The sequence below is a fragment of the Pempheris klunzingeri genome, chromosome 21, assembly GCF_042242105.1.
Source record: "Pempheris klunzingeri isolate RE-2024b chromosome 21, fPemKlu1.hap1, whole genome shotgun sequence".
NCBI classification, from domain to species: Eukaryota; Metazoa; Chordata; class Actinopteri; order Acropomatiformes; family Pempheridae; genus Pempheris; species Pempheris klunzingeri.
The window spans coordinates 12,293,037-12,311,379 of NC_092032.1; the positions used below are offsets into that span (position 1 = coordinate 12,293,037).

The 18,343-nt window shown below is 44.8% G+C and overlaps 1 protein-coding gene across 4 annotated transcripts; it reads left to right on the forward strand.

The window, feature by feature from the left end:
* Positions 1 to 369: 369 nt before the first annotated feature.
* On the forward strand, positions 370 to 5,449 carry spice1 (spindle and centriole associated protein 1). Of its 4 annotated transcripts, none has more exons than XM_070853037.1 (18): positions 370 to 477; positions 703 to 798; positions 1,040 to 1,087; positions 1,261 to 1,401; positions 1,575 to 1,677; positions 1,850 to 1,968; positions 2,145 to 2,209; positions 2,393 to 2,535; positions 2,619 to 2,744; positions 2,884 to 3,158; positions 3,393 to 3,524; positions 3,604 to 3,730; positions 3,820 to 3,933; positions 4,026 to 4,462; positions 4,643 to 4,829; positions 4,914 to 4,992; positions 5,138 to 5,201; positions 5,290 to 5,449. In XM_070853037.1, exons 2-18 carry the CDS (start codon positions 703 to 705, stop codon positions 5,347 to 5,349), a joined length of 2,316 nt encoding a protein of 771 aa, XP_070709138.1. In that variant the 5' UTR covers positions 370 to 477; the 3' UTR covers positions 5,350 to 5,449. The 4 variants fall into 4 exon arrangements, with proteins under 4 accessions (XP_070709138.1, XP_070709139.1, XP_070709140.1 ...); XM_070853038.1 differs by having other exon boundaries at positions 5,293 to 5,449; XM_070853039.1 differs by having other exon boundaries at positions 4,032 to 4,462.
* Positions 5,450 to 18,343: the final 12,894 nt, after the last annotated feature.

Genomic DNA, 18,343 nt, shown 5'->3' on the forward strand with positions numbered 1-18,343 from the left:
ATTGTGATTCAGCTGCAGTACCAGTAGGTGATGAATCCGAATATATCTTCCACCACTGGTCCGTAAGTAGTTACAATTAGCTCTCACTCAACCAGCTGCAGTATCAAAATGTGCTTAAATTATAATAATATGTTACTAAATGATATAATCTTGAGGATACAACACTGACATTTTACTGTATAATGAATAAATCTATTTTAGAATTACAATCATATTTTATCATTATTATAATCATTATCATAAAGAATTCCTCCACCAGCTGAGCATCCTTGCTAGCCAGTACTACATTTCCCATCATGCAACGCTGTGAAGCGGTGTCCGTGGCAACAGCACAGGAAGTGGCGCGCAACTGTTGAAAAACTGACACACAACAGGAGAAAGGAGATTTTGAAGCTTTTTAGCGGTGTGGTGACAAAGTTTCACACAACCTGAAGAGCTCTGTTTTATATAACTAAGCGTGGCTTGTTAACCCAAAACGTAAGTGTTATTTTAGTATTTAGCCCAACGCTAGCTAGCGTTGTACGAAGTTACAGTTTAGCTAACATTAAGCAAAATTGTGCGAGTGAGAACAAATAGCTAGCTTAACGTTTCTAGTCCACAAGTAACTATAACATTGAGGTAAGATGTTCAAACAAAATGACCCTGTGTTTGCACCGTAAAGCCGTAGGACTGAAGTAATGTGCTCATGCTTGTTGTGAACAGATGTCGTTTGTGAGAGTGGGGCGTCCACAACAACACAGCAAAGGGAAAAGGCCTGTTCGCCCCAAGAAGGCAGCAGCTCCCAAAAGAGAGTGGGTGGTGAGTAAAGTTACTGACAGCTGTCCCACCTGTAGACAACTATGAAGACTGCTCAGCTTTCTCACTTTAGTTTTTTGTGGGAGGAGGGCACATGTATACCAGTCAGAGTGCACTCTTCAGGAAGGTTTTCTGATGAAGTCACCAGGATAGATCACTTGTGTTTCCTGCTTTAATAAAGTAAATATTACCTCTACGTTTTGGAAGCAATTAAGTAATGACAGCCCTCTCTTGTTGGTTTCAGAGCACCGTCAGTGACCTCTCTGTGCACAAGCTGACACCTGCAGAGCTGGTAATGTGTTTGATTGTGTGTGTGTGTGTGTGTGTGTGTGTGTGTGTGTGTTCATACTTGCATACGTGCGTTATGATAGCACTCAGACATCACTTTAGTGAGCTGATTGTACTGAAACAGCTAAAAGGGCTATTTCCAGCCCAGTCCTGTCTGATTGTTTACTTCTGCTACAGAGCCATCGGCACGAGATTCACAAGTCTCACAACAAGGCCGCGGCTCAGTGGGAGCTGAGAGAGAAAGCACTAAAACTTCGTTTCCGACACCCTGGGAGCCCTGCACCTCTGGACCAGGCCAGCCTCAGCATCATCAGGGAGGTGTGTGTGATGGTGATTTTCCTGTTGCCATTAGTGTCTTCCTTGCTTACTCTATGTTTTTTCTGTTTTAGAAAACATATAGTTTTGTTTGTTAAACAAGAAACTCCTCCCTGGTGCTGAGTTTATCACAGGGCTTTTCCTGCTGGTGATGGTGGTGTGTTTGACTGCTGCAGGTGTTCTCTGACCAGCTGCTGCTGCAGGATGTGCTGGCTCGCTCTGACAGAGCCATGGCTGTGGTCAAAGACTTATTTGGAGATGCTCCACGTAGGCAGACCGGTAGGAAGCTTCTCATTCACTCTGCCGTAGCTATACGTACACAAATGCAGTGCCAAGTGGATAAAAAATTTAGAAAATTACAAGAATGCTCACCTATTTCCTGGTTGTGGACTTTTTCCTGAGATTTTAAGGCTTTTTTGGCTGCATACAGTGTGTTTGTGTGTTTCCGCAGGTCATCCAAGTGTGACGATGGCTCCAAACTGTGACTCTGACTCAGAGCTGCCTGTGCTCCAGAGACCAGATCCTCCTACCCAGCTGTCACTGCTCAGCCAGTCTATGATGGACCAACAGGTGTGTCCTACATTTGTGGTTTGTTACTTAATGCCTTTACCAGCTTTCATCCATATATGTCTCATTCGATTTTAATAATTATGCAGCGTAAATGTGTGTCTTTTTACATCCTAGCTTCACTTTTTTGCGTCAGGAGTTTGATCTGTATTAATGGGTGTAAAATGTTTCTTTCCCAGGCTCTTAATGAATTAGAAGCTTCAGAAGAAGATGTTTGTTCTACTGGCAGTCATGTAATTAAAAGGTAATGATGCCTGCAAAAATAGACAATACTTGCAAACCAGTACGCACCACCACATCCTGAGATAAGAGACTGACTATGTTCTTTTTAGGTGAAAAATAAAGCATGTGAAGCTTTTACTGATTAATACTGAAGTTTCAAATCCTGCCAACACCACTACCTTGCTTGTGATACTATTCTGTGCAGAGCTAATGTACGCAAGATGAAGGCACAGTCTCAGTGCAGAGTGACACTGCAACAGAAACTCAGTCGTCCCAAGTCTGACCAGGCAGACGACGAGGATGTTCCTGTAACCCCCTGCACATCAGGCAGAGCACTAGACCACGCAGGTAGGATTAAAAGATGAGGAGGAAGAAATAAAAATATTAATTTAAAGAAAAAAATACTTCTTAATCATCCCTCATTGTTTCAGCTCTCAATGCCACAATGGTTGTTCAGCGTGTTCGGTCTAGACAAAGCCAGTCAGAGGAAGCCGAGGAGGAGCCGTCAGTCCTGGTTTCTCAGGTCCTGAACCCTGAGCTGCCTGTCAACCCTTCAGGTAATATCAGGAAGGCATTTGTTTCTTCATGATGTGTCACTCTGTGTGACAACACCATCATATGAACAGCAGTGAGATACTGCAATAAACAGGAGAAATGAGTGAGATTTTTTTTTGTGTTCCTCTGTGTGTTTTCCAGCCAGGATCAGTAGTCGCGCCAGCAGGACAAGGAGGTGTGTTTCTCAGAGTTGGGAGCTAGATGGCTCCTCTGTTGCCTCTCTCGGCGGGGACCAGTCCAGTCTGGGCCTGCTGCAGACCATGCTGGGTCAGGTGGAGGCAGACCTGGACACTCTGATTCCTGACACTGACGCAGCTTCAGCCCAGAGTCAGAAACAGCACAGAACACAAGGCCTCACTGGATTCTCTGTCGCCTTGGTCTCCACTCTGGGACGTTTAGTGCACCTTCTCAAACAGGTCCAATAAGTCTTAGTCATACACTCTTAGAGAACGATACAGCCACTGTGCATGCACACAATCACTCTTTACTCACACTCTTTACTGTGGTAAAACATTGTAAGTTGTTGTATTGTAAATCTAAACCAATACAATGTGCTTTGTATAACAATCAGGAGTAATACAAAACATGTGATTTGTAGTAAGGGGCTAAAAGCTGCAAACCTGATATCTGTTGAACTTAACTGTCCTCAGAGGGAGGAGGAAGCTCACAAAGGGGCTCAGGAGAGGAGGAGACTGGAGGAGGAGGTGAGAGAGCAGCGTGGGCTGATCGACGCTCTCACGGCAGAGACGATGACGCTGAGAGAGGAGGCCGCCGCCCTGCAGGTGAGACAGAGCTCAGCTCAGTCACACTGTGGTTTATTGTCCAGATTCCAGCTGTACTGATCAATTGTGTTCCTCTCAGGCAGGGTTACAGCAGCGGACAGCAGAGCTGGAGCAGAAGCTGGACACAGTGGTGTTGGTGATGGGGGAACTCGGGCTACTGGAGGCTCACACTGGCCCACCCCAGGACACGGATGTCAAAGCTGCAGGTCCATACAGTTACAGTGTGTTTGTGCCTGTCTGTGCATGGATGTTCATGTGGTAAATGGTGCATAATGTGTTTTTATGTCTCAAACAGTTTGCCAGTCCGCACCAGTTGCTGAGCGAGATCCCGAACAACTACACACCCCTGTTTCTCCTGCTATCTTGCTCTCTCCCCCTCGACAGACAGACAACTGGCAACAAATTCCTGGTAACAGCCTGGCTGTTTTTAGATACCTGATCTCTGTCATACACCCTTATGGCATCTTACTCAGTCAGCTGTTTGCTCCCCCTTTTCTACAGTTACAGTTACAGTTCCTGTGCCACCCCACCTGGACCTTCATCTCGTAGATATCCACTCCTGTGAGGCCGTCCAAGCCCGCAGCTCAGCCTCCAGCCTCTCCAGCCTTCCTCTCACCAGCCTGCCCTCCACATCCTCTTTATCACTGACCTCAGACCCTCTCAGCTCACAGCTCTCTCCAGAGGCCATGCTGGCTGAGATCGCTCAGCTGAGCAGACAGAACGACCTGATCAAGGCCCGACTTAGCCAGGCTAAAGGACTCGGGTCAGGGGTCGGAGGCTCACCTAACAGCAGCACTGGGCAGAGACGGTTGAGCCCCAGCAGCACGGGAAGAGTCACACCCCAAAGTATTGGAGAGAGGAGGACGTCAGCTTCCAGCAGCACAGGGAGAAGGAGTCGACAAATCCAGGCTGCTGAAGTAGAGCTATCAGCTAATCAGGTGAGATGAAGTCTCAAGGCCCCACCCCCCACATGGGCTCAGAAGACACATTCATGCATCACATTTTGAGTATAATCAAAATTGTTCACTTTTCTGAAGCATTTAAGGATTGAAAACCCACATCGAGTAATTCATAAGACTCCAACACAGGATCTGTTTTTTCTCTGTCTTCTTGCTCAGGCAACACCGCCTGACACCTTTAATATGAGCAGCGTGGAAGAGCGCCTCCTGGAGCTAAACAAACAAAGTGCAGCAGCTCGTGGTCGACTGCTGGACCTCATAGAGCAGCAGAAGCAAACCGTTTCAGCCAAAGTGTCTCCCTCTAATTCCCCCGTCCCTCCATCTGCCTTCAGCCCACAGTCAGCAGGTATGGAGGCTCAACCTGACGCGTCTCTGTCCATCTGTGTAGCTGCCTGTCACTAATATACAATCATTGTATCATCTTTCTCAGTCGGAGGAGGAAGTCCAGAGGCGTCCATGCTGCTGTCTGCACAGGAGCTCCTGTCACAGGCTGGTGGTGGTGAGAGACGGTAAGAGGCTCTTTTATTTTCATGCTCCCTGGCAAGACATTCATTTTGATATATTGATCACCTAAAAATCACTCAGAATGACAGTAAGAACAGGGCTGACTGTTACAACCGTCACACTATACGTTGTGCATTAATGATATTTCAGATCTGCTGCTTCTGAAGAGTCTTCTCACAGTCTTGGAGGAGACAGCAGGGGTAGTAAAACACAGGTACACACACACACGCAGACATAGAAGTACTGAATATTCCCCAAACTGTTACCACTTCTAAAACTCTAATGTCTTTTCTTTTCCACAGCAGATGGAGAAACGGAGAGAGCTAGAGGGATGGTTTGCCTTGTCCGCTCACATGAGATGACAAAAAGAGGAGCACTAATCCAGCCTGAGGATCTGTGTCTTTAATATTTTATCTCCATATTTTTAAATGACTTAAATAAATGTTGAATTTTTTTTATTAACTTGTTTTTGTCCCCGCTGTTTTTTTTTTTTAAAGGAATGTGGAAGGCTTTGATAGGAGAAATGTGTAATCACATTGTTGATGAAATTGTGGACTGGGAAGTGCATCCACAGCGAAACACTTTAGTCTCAACAATACAATCCTATTTACTTACAATGGACCAGTGTTAGTTTATTAAATTTAGATTGATGGTGATTTGATTTTCACCATAATCCCCTCAGTATATGTTAACTTTACATTCACTTTGTGATTGTATATATGTGATGATATATTAGCAGTATAATATCCAGAGTGCCTGTCTTCACTCAACCTAATGCAGCTCATATGTGTGTGTAAGAGTGACCATATGCTGTACGGCCATCTGTACTGGCCCCTCCAGCACAGTAAACTTCAGCTGCATCCGATCCAGCATTGATGTTCAAACCGAGCGTCCTGAGACTGTTCGTCTTTTTGAGTCTACGTCTGTAGTTTGGTTCAGTTATGGTATGTTTCCATGTCTTTGAGTCATGTTTGATATCACTTAGTTTCATTTAGTCATACTTGCTTTGTGTTTTTCAAAGAGAGAAGGGAGGAAAAAGAGTTGTCTCCTCCTCTGTGGCTTTGACTAAAGTATGGCCTCCTGTGTCTATGTATGGTCTACAAAGACACTTTTCATGTGCATGCACACAAACATCCTTGTTTATCTCAGTCTCTGTGGTCTTTGTTTGTATTTTCTGCCACATGCACTTAAGATACACAAAATAACAACTGGAGCGATCAGTGATCAGTTTGTCCCTCCACCCTCAGAGACTGTGACCCCTTTTTCTTGTCTTGCTTCTCTGTTAATGTGAGGCATACATGTACACCCGTGTGTGTACATGTGTGTGTGTGCGCAGTCCAAAGTCAGCAGATGGCAACCTGGAGTCATTTATTGGAGGGGAAACAACAGAAAGTGAAAAAGCAGGACATTTCTGGCCTCTTCTAGGCTGCAGCAGGCTCATTATGCATAAAGATAATTCCTGTTAGTGTTTTCCTTCTATTTATTATGTTTTTGGATGAATAATACTACCCTACTAAGAAAATAACCACAAATATAATACTAATAACTGATTTTACTGTAAAATCAGTTTATTGTGAAATCTGTATCAGTTCAATACAGAAACAAACTGTTATATCACAGTAATTTCATGGGTATTTACTGTTAAAATGTCCTTTTACCTCCACACCTGTGTTCATATGAGCTCGGGGAATTACACTGTGAGCAGCTGATTAAGAGGTGAGGGGGACTGATGGTGCTGCAGAGGGTCAGGGACGTGTTTCAGGTAAAACATCACAGGTACAAAAGATAACTATTACTACTGTTGAATATTTTGATGGTACTGTACTTTAACTCATTCTAGTGTCTCTAATTTAATGTAATGTTATTTGTTAAATGTCCTCCACAGAACTCAACACACAGACAGCAAAGGGGAAGCAAGAAGTGCAACATGTAATATAGGTCTCCAGCTGGAATCAAACTGTCGATGTTGTGGCTACAATTGATGCATCTTAACCACAAGGCCCCTGTAAGAGGACTTCTTTGACTTGGTGCATTCACTAGTTGCTGCTCTTCTGTGCAGCTCCTTGTGGCCAAAGCGTCATAAATAAGTGGCTGTAAGCGGGCTCATTTCCACTTCAGGTGGTGTTTGCTGGGGGTTTCAGGGTTTTGTGGGTGATGCTGGAGTAGGAAGGAGAACACTTGAGTTTTCCAGTCAGTCAGGAGAGCCGTGTGGGCACCGACAATGGCCAGCAGGGAAATCAAAAGGAGTAAATATTGCAGATAATAACAGGATGGAGGCATAAAGGGGCCAAGGACAGCAGCCGTAAACGTGGGGTCAGAGGTCACCGTGGAGAGGCAGGGGGAGCCGGGCGGGGCTTATTGTGCCCAGCCCGGCTGAGTGAAGGACGGGGTGAATGGGGATTAACCCCATCCCAGTGCCTCTCAATGCACCCCCCTCCACCGCAGGGCCTGGGGAAGGTTCCCATGTGACTCCCACCCCCTCCAACCCCACCACCTTTATGTGGGCCTCTCCGCAACCTCCTCACACCTCCTTCCCTCCTCACACACACATATTCACACACATTATGCAACCTGTAGCAGAGGGGGAAAACTCAATCGGTATTAATTAGGAGTTTTTTAATTTTACATATATAAAAAAGTGCACCTAATGACACTGGAGCACACTTAGTCACACACACATTAACAATGACGTGGGAGTGTAGTGGGGGCGCGGGGGGGTGGGGGGGTGGTTTTCTTTACTCATTTAAATCTGCCCCCACTTCACCTCGGTGAAGGAGGCTGAAGTCACTCAGAAAAACACACATACTAAAGTCTGTGCACACACTCACACACCATTGCCTTTGATAGCGCCCAGAGTGACTTAGGCGTTGTCGGATGGTCGTCTAGACTCAAGAGCGACCTGAGCAGGAACAGGTTTATTACTAGAGAGAGAAAGGCTTTCATGATTCTTACCTCCTTTTTTCCTTTTTTAAAAAGTATTCACACTGAGATATAATGAGACACATGTATTATTAACATGTTTTTTTTTTTAAAGTCAGAAGAAATTCTTATATTTCTTGAGTATCCCAAACGCCGTTAATCCAAATATTCTATCCTAATAACACCTTCCTTTTCTCAGTAGGTCTATAAAAGTTCAGAGATGTTATTGTTGTTTAATTTCACTTTCCCTTAAATGTTGCAGTGTGGTTATGAAACCACTAGAGGGCAATATCAATGTGCTGCAATGGCTCATTTTGGTTGATCAGGAGATTATGTGGAACTGTTTTTCCAACTTTGTTTTTTTCTCTACAATACTTTATTCATTTTTTGAATTAAATGGAAAAATAGTTAGATATAAAAGTATCAGTATCAATACTAACAACAAAATAAAATGTTTTCTTCTGAAGAAATGGTGGCATCAGTCAGTTATGATGCACACTATCATCCCCAGCTTTCAAAATGGGTATGGTAAACAAAAAGAAGCATTAAAACAAATTAGATTAAACTGAATTATCACAGATACTGTGATACTTAAGTGTTTCAATTACCATAAGAGCCACTGAGACATTATAAACATACAGTAGATCTCATTTTTTAAACAGTGTTATATGTGAGTTTGTTTTGATGCAGATGTTACGTGCAGAGGCCATTTTGTGAGTTAATTCTGCTGCTCTCTCACCAAAAGTGCCTTTAAAATGTCTCAGGTTTTAGAACCAGCGTGGGGCAACATGTGCGTGACGAGTACACTGCATATGTGAGAGTGTGTGTGTGTGTGTGTGTGTGTGTGAGTGAGTGGGTGCCCATGTGCGTAGGAGTGTACTCCACAGCTGCACGAGGCTGTGATCTGAAGCAGGCTATTGCTTGCTGTGAAAATATTATTGCAAGTGTTTATTATTGCTTCAGTGTGAAACAGTGGGAGTGTTGTGTGTGCTGCACGGGCTGGTGGAGTATGGAGTGTTTGTGCGAGTGTGGAGGGATAGTAGTGGTACTGGTGGTGGTGTTGGAGGTGGTAGTGTGTGTGTGTGTGTGTGTGTGTGTGTGTGTGTTGGGGGGGTCCTGTCCCTTCTCCTCCTCTCTGTTTCCCACCGGCCAGCCCCCGGCCCGTGGCCCATTGCACCCTGGGTAATGGGGAGGCCTATTGGAGTTGATTAGTTCCGGCTGGATCCCAGATAGAGTTCTGACAGGCAGGAGAAACGAGCTCTCAGCGTGACCCCCCAATTCCCCCCACACACCCCTGTCTCAGGCACAATGGGTAAGGCAGGGGAAGGGCTTTTTAAACAACTGCAGCTTCACTCTACTCCGCCGCTCCCCCCTGGCCGAAAACCAGGCTATTATTACTGCAAAAACCACATTATACTGCTGCACAGATTCAACCTTTTACTAGTGTCCATCCACATGTAGATATTAAACCAGAGCACGTGTGCAGCCTTTTCCTCCTCTCTCCCCTCCTGGACTAATAAAACCTCATCTATCAGCATAACTATGTCACAAGGCCTGCATGCTGTACGGATGCTGTGGATGAATGTTACGGATGCGACATGCTCACTGTGCTGCCTTCAGACCTGGCTGCACACATCAGGATCAGCCACACTTCTTTGTATTTCCCTGACAAACCATCACATCCACCATGCTGGACACCTGTGGCATAAACGTCACATAAAAGACACATTCCTCAGCAGAGCAGCATCATTCACACGCTTTCCCCTCCACGGCTTCATCCTCTCTATCCTCTTTATTTCCCACTCTACCTCCTCCCAACCCCCACCCCCGGATCCTCTCTTTCTTCCTCTCTCCCTTTCTCTCTCTCTCTCTCCCTCTTTCTCCACACATAATTGATTAAGAGCCGTTTTCATAAATCAATTTGAGACGCACATCAGTCAGCCCTGAATGGAGGAGCCCCCCCTCTGAGCGGCGGTATTAATCTACCTCAGCATGCCCTGCCACTCTCACTCACACACACACACACACACACACACACACACACACACATACTCCCACACAGATCTGTATAGTTTGTTTTCCTTACTTTAGGTTTTGGCAGTTGCAGGTCTCCAAACATGAAATATGCAAATGTTTTCAGCAGTTTTGCAGACACTACGACCTGGAACAGGCAATCTGACAGATACACACACACACACACGGTTTTCCACTGAGTCTAAACAACGCTGGCTGTTATGAAGAAAATTGGAAGAGAAATGTGGGGGTTTGGAGGGGTTGCTGAAGTAGAACGGACAACAAAAGCAGAGGCAAGCAAAATAAAAAGCAAGAGACTTTTTTTTTTGTGGAAAGTGGAAAAATTCCTGTTCTTTCATATTTCTCACGTCTTTGCTGCACATCCCTAAACAAACAAATATGTTGTTTGTAGACTCCACAGTCTGTCTCCAAGACAAATGTGTCTCACTGCTGTTTATAATTACGCTGATTTAATTGTCATTACTATTAAGTGACTTCATCTCTCTTTCTTTTATTCTCTCTCTCTCTCTCTCTGCGTCTCTGTCTCCAATTCAAAGCTGTTGTTTTGGCTGTTTTGATATTAATGTAACCATGACACCGCCCTTTCTCATTAAAAAAAAACGTGCCAAGTCGCAGTGGATTCTGGGAACATGGGCCTGCAACAGCTGCAAGTGATATGTCTGACTTTCCTCTCTCCCCTTCAGTCGGGATTTTCTTACACTCTGCCCTTTTTCTCTCTAACTTTTTCCTTCACCTTGATCTTTTGTTCTTTTCTTTTTTTTATTACCTCCTTTGTACCCCCGTTGCTCCGGCTCTATTTGTTTCTCGCTCTCTTACCTTCCCTCCATCTTTCCTCCTCACCCCTCCTCCTCTCTCCGTGCTCCAGGGTGTTGGCTTTAGTGGTAGTGAAAGCTGCTTCGCCTTAAAAAACAGTTTGTCTTAATGAGAAGGGGGGGGCAGGCAGGAGAGAGGGGGTGGAGGGTCACAGCTGAAGCCAATTGCGTCCCTTTCCTGTCTGAGGTGCTGCGGGCTGGGGTCAAGCTCAGGGTCACGCTGCCCCGTCACTCCGGCTGGGTCCTGGTGCCGGTTCGGAATTGTTGCCAGCGTGTGTGTACAAGGCAGCGTGTGTTTTTGTGCGAGTTAAGAGCAGAGGGGCAAGAGGCACATCTGTTTCTGATCCCCCAGAAAGCCTTGCTCTCCGGACCTGGAGGTGCTGGCATGCCTGTGGAGGTCTGTGAGGGAGCGGGCGGGGAGGAGAGGGAGTGAACGGTCACACGCACACAGTGTGTGTCGGGTACGATGTGGTGTTTTTTTTACCACCAGCTCCTCGTCCACTTCAGCCTCTTTGACATTTACATATTCAAATATCTGACATATATGCCATTTACAGTCTTGTTACAGCAGACAGTTAGCCTAGCTTAGCATAAAGACTGGAAACAGGGGGAAACTGTTAGCCTGACTCTGTCCAAAGGTAAAAAGATTCTCTTACCTACACCTCTAAAGCTCACTCATTAACATTTTATGTTTTATTTGTTTAAAAGCAAAGTGTACAACTTGTTTACCAGCATCAGTACCTTCCTGAAGCCTCCACTGGTCATCTGGCATGTTTTTATGTCATTTGACTTTTTGATAAAGTAATTTTATATTTTTTTGGTACAGATTCAGGTGTTGGTAGGCGCTTTTCATCAAGCTAGCTGTTTCCCCCTGCTTCCAGTCTTTATGCTAAGCTAAGCTAAGCTAAGCTATCTAGCTGCTGGCTCCCACACTTTTCTGATAGGTCATCTGCTTTTGAATTTGATTCAGTGAAGAAATAACTTTCCAAATAATTTTCCATTCTTATCTACATTAAACAATTCTTTAAGAGTCCAGTTAGTGTCTGCCTTTGTCTCCCCTCCAAACTTCCTCCTCTTGTGACAGCATCATCTAGTGCTTTTTCTTTGTCTTCACACCTTTAAAGTATTGGGTTTCTTGTAGTTTGGTTTGCTTTTGAAATGTGCTTTTTTTAGGCCATGACCTTGTGAAAATATCTCGCAGCCCACTGCACTATGGGTCTAACTCTTTCTCACCTCCACCAAGTACCCTCACCCCTCCTCCTCCTCCTCCTCTTCCTCCCCTGTCTCTGACTGCATGGAGAAGGTAAGGTTGAGATGAAACACCACATCAGTCTTTGAACAGACCCCGTAAAACAGGCGCATATTAACGAGCATGACTAACAAGCTGCAGGACCCGCAGAGCTGGATCAAACTGTGCATTACACACACACACACACACACACACACACACACACACACACACACACACACACACTCCTACATCATGACTCTGGCATGATATAGTTTTCTTTCTTTTCTTCCCTTTATGTTGAGTTTTTGGTCTCTTGGTTGCAGCTTTTCTTCATTTTCCACACACGTTTCATGCATGATATACACCAGAGCTGTTTTTAAATCTTTTTTTCAAAGTTGTGTCAAAGGATAATTCCCGTTAACTTCTGCTTGGGTCTTATTTTAGTAGTTTTGACCGCAGTTTTCTATCGGTTGAGACAAGACTGAGCTACCCAGCAGAGTGATTGCTAAGATCTGGGAACACTGAGACAACAACAAAATCTGCAAAAAAACACAAGAGGTCGGACAGCAGTTTGAAAACAAATCAAAAGTTTATCTAGTATCTAAACCATCTTAATATTGAGGTCAAATTTACCTCCATTTTGGAGGCATTTTGGGTCATAATTTTACTATTGCGATTCTTTTGTTTGGCTAACTTGGAGGATCTGATCATGTGACTTTCTTTTTGGTGTTGCTGTGTTCCCAGATCACCCAAGCACCTACTAAAATAAGGCCCAAGTTAAAATGAACCAGAATTATATTTTAAAGGCAGAGTCTGCGACATTGGAGAATGAGTTGCTAGATTTTGAAATTATCCAATTGAAAATGTCCGATCCCCTCCCTTCAGGCTTTCCTCCCAAACTGCAAAGGACCTTTTTTCTTTTTTTAATCAAACTATTTCATTTATTGATTGCTGTTGGGCTGTTATGAACATTTCAACCAATATAACAAAGAGTGCCTCTAAAATAAGTTGCAGATCCTACCTTTAATTATGTTTTTACACAGCTGAGACCAGGTCTTTTCAATGCAAAGGACTGCTGACTAAATAGTCAATGTTTGTAGCAATGCGAGACCTACCTGTTGGTGACTGATACCACGTCTGTGCAGTAAATATGAGGCTACTGATCAGCCACTGATGTTTTTAAAGGAGTTCAACATCTGGGAAATACATTAGATGAAAAGATTGATGCCTCTCTCACATCTATGGATGGAGGCTACATTTAACAACCTGTTAGCTTAGCTTAGTATAAAGAGACTGGAAAGAGGGTAAAACAGCTAGCATGGCTCTCTCCAAATGTAACATTATTTTCCCTTGTACAAGTACTTGTGCTAGGCTAAGCTAACCGACTACAGGCTGTAGCATTACATTTAATAGAAGAGATATTCACTTTCTAAACTAAATCTCAGTAGAAATGCAAATCAGTAGATTGTCCAACAACTATTTCCCAAAGTCTGACTCAGGTCTGCAGCTCTCAGCTCTCTACTTTCTTTATTTTGGTCTGTTTCTCTGTTTCTTGATCTTCTTCCATTTTCCTCATGCACACACACACACACACACTATGACACACACTAATATCCCCCAGTCACCATTTCACAGTTCCAGACTCTCTGCTCGACACACCTGAGCCAATAAAGTGGAAATTTTTTGCCAGGAAAAGCTATTTCATTCTATCCTGACTCTCCCCCCTCAGGCCTCCCCCTTAAACTCCCCCCATTTCAGTCCCTGAGGCCCTAAAAACTGCCCCGTACTTAACTTCTCCCAAACCCCTGAACACCACCATGTCCACCATCTCCCCCCCAACCCTTCTCCTGTTCCCCAACTCCTCTCTGGCTTCATCCCCGAGGGCCTTAAGTCGGCGAGCCTTTAACTCCTCCCTCCTCCTCCCCCCGTTTTTCTCTCTCTCCCCCTCCAGGCTACTCCAGAGAGGTTCTTTACAGCCCTGTCATCCCTGCCAGAGCAGTAAAAAACACATCTGGAATCACACTCTACACTCTCACCCCGTGTTTAAGAAGCCCACCCTCTCTTACCCCCCCCCCCCCCCCCCCCCCCCCCACACACACACACACACACACACACACCTCCATCCTCCCCCCTTCCCTTTCCCTCTCCCCTCACACACACACACACACACTCTGCGAGGGCCACGCCGCAGGAAAAAACACTCCCATAACGAGCTACAAACACTGAAATAACACTGTTACCCTAAGTGAGATGTTTCTAATGAGGGCTAGAGAGGAGCGTGACAGAAAGGCACACATTTTGAGAGAGGAGGAGGAGGAGGAGGAGGAAGAGGAGGAGGGAGGGATTGAGGGAGGAAGGACACCGTGAAACAAGGCACAGGCATGTTGGATTTGACTGTATTCATCCACCCACACAGGCTGAGGCCATTTTGGATCTCGGTCAAGCTTCAGCTTCCCTCCCTGCGCCTGTATTCTTTCACAAGAGGAGTTTGTTGTACGACCCCGTGTCAGCTCTCTTTGGCTTTTGTGTGAGAAAGTGTCTCCTGGTCTGAAGCGTGACTATATATACATTTAATAAGGGCCTGTGTGGTGTGGTAATGGGCGGTTGGGTTCGGCTATGGTACAGGGAGGAAATGTCAGCAACAGATAGAGAGCTAAGAGAGAGGAGAGAAAACAAATTGATTTCCTGAAATTGCCACCTCATCTGCTCTGATTGAGACTTGTGTGAAGAAACTTTGCTGAAGTGTTTGCACGTACAGTGTGTGTGTGTGTGTGTGTGTGTTTGTGTGTGCGTTTCCAAGCTTTTGAACCACTTCACTGTGAGAAAGTCTGAGCTTTTGTTTCTGTTCGTCGGCCTCAATTTTCCTGAACTGGCTCCAGTGATGGATAATAAAGGTTCAAGAAATCCTCCGGCTGTTTTACTCTCCCTCTCTTTTTTTTTTTTCTTTTACTGTGCAACTTAATCAGGACGAGAGACGAAAAGAGGGAGAAAAGAAGGGAGGAAAGAGGGGAAAGATTGAAGGGGACTGAGAGAAAAATATATCTCCTCCTTTTTTGCATTTTCTGAAATAAAGTTTTAGAAACGAGACGAATAACTACACGAGAGATTGGGTTTCATTTGGAGCCAAGAACCTTTCTAACCAAGACCATGTGCCACTTCTTGGTTGGTTCATGTGGATGTATGCATGTTCATGTGTGTGTGTGTACTTCAGAAAGAGACGGAGGGTCAGGTTTCGGCGCTGAGGGGAGGTGCTCGGTGTGAGAGACTCGCAGAGAGAGAGAGAGAGAGAGAGCAGTGCTGCGGTAGGTAAATAGGGCCCTGACCCAGGCCTGCCAGTGGAACGCTCTCTGCTCCTTCTGCCAGAATCTTTTTTGTTTTGTTTTTGTGTTTTTTTTTCCTTCTTCTTCTTCTGCAAGACTTGGGGGGTGAGGTGGGGTGAGGGTGGAGTTTAGGTGGAGGGGGAATGTGTGCGTGTGGGGGGGCTGGCTATTAACAAGCACCATCGTTTTTCTAATTAGTGCTTTGGGGAATATTTTCTTAGGGACTGTCGACCCTCCCTGCAGAGCTTTTGGGGGCGAATGCATGTGTGTGTGTGTGTGTGTGTGTGTGTGTGTGTACAGTATATGTGTGTGTATTTTTGTGCAGCTCTGAGTGTATTTGAGTATGTTTTTTTTTCTGTGGTTTTCCCTTTTTGTGCAGAAACTTTGCAGAAACTGACTGTATTTTCTCTTCTCTACTTATTCATGACTTTTACTTATTCACAGACATCCTCGTCACATCCTGAAGGTATGGATGTACCCACACACACACACACACACACACACACACACACACACTCTGCACTCCCAGTTCATCAAATTGAGGGGTTTCAGATCCTCTCCCCTTCCTCTATTCTCAGAACTCAAGAGCGAAGGAAATTTTCCTTTCTCCTTTCTTTCCTCTCAAAACTTTCTTTTCTCTTTTCTTCTCTCTTCTGCTGTTTCTTTTCAGCGAGTCTGCTGCTCTCGTCCTCGCTTTGATCCCCCTCCTCTCGTCCCCCCTCCACCGCTCCACTCCTCCACCCCTCCCAGGGCCTCTAGCCAGCTCACTGGAGCGGTTTCCTGAGTCTGCCCAGATTAATGAGTGTAAGTTAGTGTGTATGTATGTGTGTGAGAGAGAAGGAGGGAGAAAGAATGCCTCAGTGTACCACAAATTGTGAGTGTGTGAGTTTGCATACTGTACAAGCCCTTATGTGTGTGTGTGTTTGATCTGTGGTTTCCAAACCAAACTTTATTTTGTGGATTTTTTTTTCTTTTGGAGATCATCAAAGTAAGTGATTCCACAGAAGGCTGGCTTTCGCATTGCATCTGGGCCATTTTAAAGAATTCCCCAATCACAAGGCTGCCAGGATACGATTGCAATCAAGCGGCAGGCGTCTGCGAAAGAAGCCAAAATGACCCAAATGCTCCCAAACTGGCCTCTGTGACTCTGCGAGGGGGTCAGTTTGTGGAGCAGGGACTGAAAACTTCCTTCGCGTACTCTCATAGGTTGAGGGTGCACAAAATGCAAACAATCACAATACAACTGATTAGAATTCCTCCATAAAAACACAAAGTGCTAAAAATAATCTGCTGATTGGAGCCATGTGTTGAATTTGAGGCGGTGGGGGTAAGGTGCTGTGTGCGTGCGTGTGTGTGTGTGTGTGTGTGTGTGTGTGTGGGTGTACTGCGGTGGGTCGAAGAGAAAGGCAGGAGGCAGCAGAGGGTGGGATGAATCAAACCGGAGTGAAAAAACAGTTTGTCTTTTCTCTGAGCTCTGATAATAACGCCACGTGAGTCCCCGCTGCACAGCGTTTATTTACTCTCACAACTCACAGTGTACACACTTTCGCTCTCACACACATACACATGTAGATACACTCTGTCGTCAGCACTGCAGACAAACACACACATACACACTCAGACGCCTTCCAGCTGTCTTACAAATATGGACATAAACATGTAATCACAACCATGCATGGTCCAGTTTCTCGCTGCTCTCCTCTCTGACACACACACACACACACACACACACAGGGAGGGAGGAGGAGTGATGAAGGAGAAGAGGGGGCTCATAATGGCCAGGTGGTTTCAGTTAGGATGTACTCTACCTGAGAGCCTATGAAAGAAAAGAAAAGAAGACAGAATGAATTAGTTTTCTTGGCCAGGTGAGTTTCCAAGAAATTCAACTTGGGTGGTTCTCATGTGTTACAGTAAAGTGACATGAAATTGAAAACAAAAGTGATACAGAAGTGCTTTGAGAAAGTTTTCAAGCCCTTAAATGGGCTCTCCACTGACTTAGTATTGCAAGATAGAAATCTAACAAAGACTGGCAGCAGCTGAAGCAGCAGAAGCTGTGATATCTTGTGCGTGAGTCCTACACTTCCCATAATGCAACCTGGCAGGCTGGTAGTATTTTCTTTTAGATCTCACATGTCTGTAAATTAGTCTTTCAGACTCCACGGCCCAGTTTGTGACGCAGGCTTTCTGTTAAAAGTGTGCGGTTTTAACCCAGATGACATCACGATGACATCATCAGGGTTATCTTTCAGACTTTAGAGCCACAGAGGACATTATTCAACCTGAACTAGATGTGTAAAACCTCTCTTTATGCTAAGTTGCACATATCTTTCTATGAATTTGCTCCTAAAATGTGCAGTTGTTTGTGCTGGCCTCAAGATCCCAGTCTTTAAAGGTCCAGTAATATGTTGCAGGGCTGGTGTGACATGTTTCAGTCATGATCTTCATCATCAGATGGAGTTTAGTTGTGATTAAATTTTAGACACAATTCAGATACAAATTGATAGTAGGTACAAATTCACATTTTCCCTGAGCACTTAAAGGACTCATAGTCCAAGTTCAACATCTACAGTCACATCTACAGTCACATACAACAGAAGAGTTTATATGTTTTCTGCTAGTAACTGGAGTTTGTGGTGAGATCATTTTTTCAACAGCTTCTTCCATGGTCAAGAATGAACCTAATTTCACCCCTAGGACTATTAATTAACTTATTTTAAAGAGAATAATTGGCAATATTGAGAAAAGTACAGTTCAAGGGGTTAGAGAATGACACAAAGAGGCATCAAAAGTACAAGAGCTTTGTACATGGAGTGAATGGATGGTTGTGTGTGGGTGTATCATATTGATTCATTCATTCACTCTGGAGCTCTTGTTCCAGTGTCTGCAGTGACTCTCCAGACCCATACTGACTGATAAAAGCCTCCATTGTGGGAGTCACCATCGGCGGTTATCTCTGTCTATGTCATAACTAAGGAGACTGCCATGGAGACGGAGCAAAAACACTGTCACATCTGCTCTGTATTGAGTGCATGAGTGTATC

Bases quoted from the DNA above. Each gene is read 5' to 3' on its own strand.
- spice1 (XM_070853037.1), top strand. From the start codon at position 703: ATGTCGTTTGTGAGAGTGGGGCGTCCACAACAACACAGCAAAGGGAAA. The intron at 3,525-3,603 runs GTGAGACAGAGC...TGTTCCTCTCAG, and splicing joins AGGAGGCCGCCGCCCTGCAG to GCAGGGTTACAGCAGCGGAC. The intron at 3,731-3,819 runs GTCCATACAGTT...TGTCTCAAACAG, and splicing joins CACGGATGTCAAAGCTGCAG to TTTGCCAGTCCGCACCAGTT.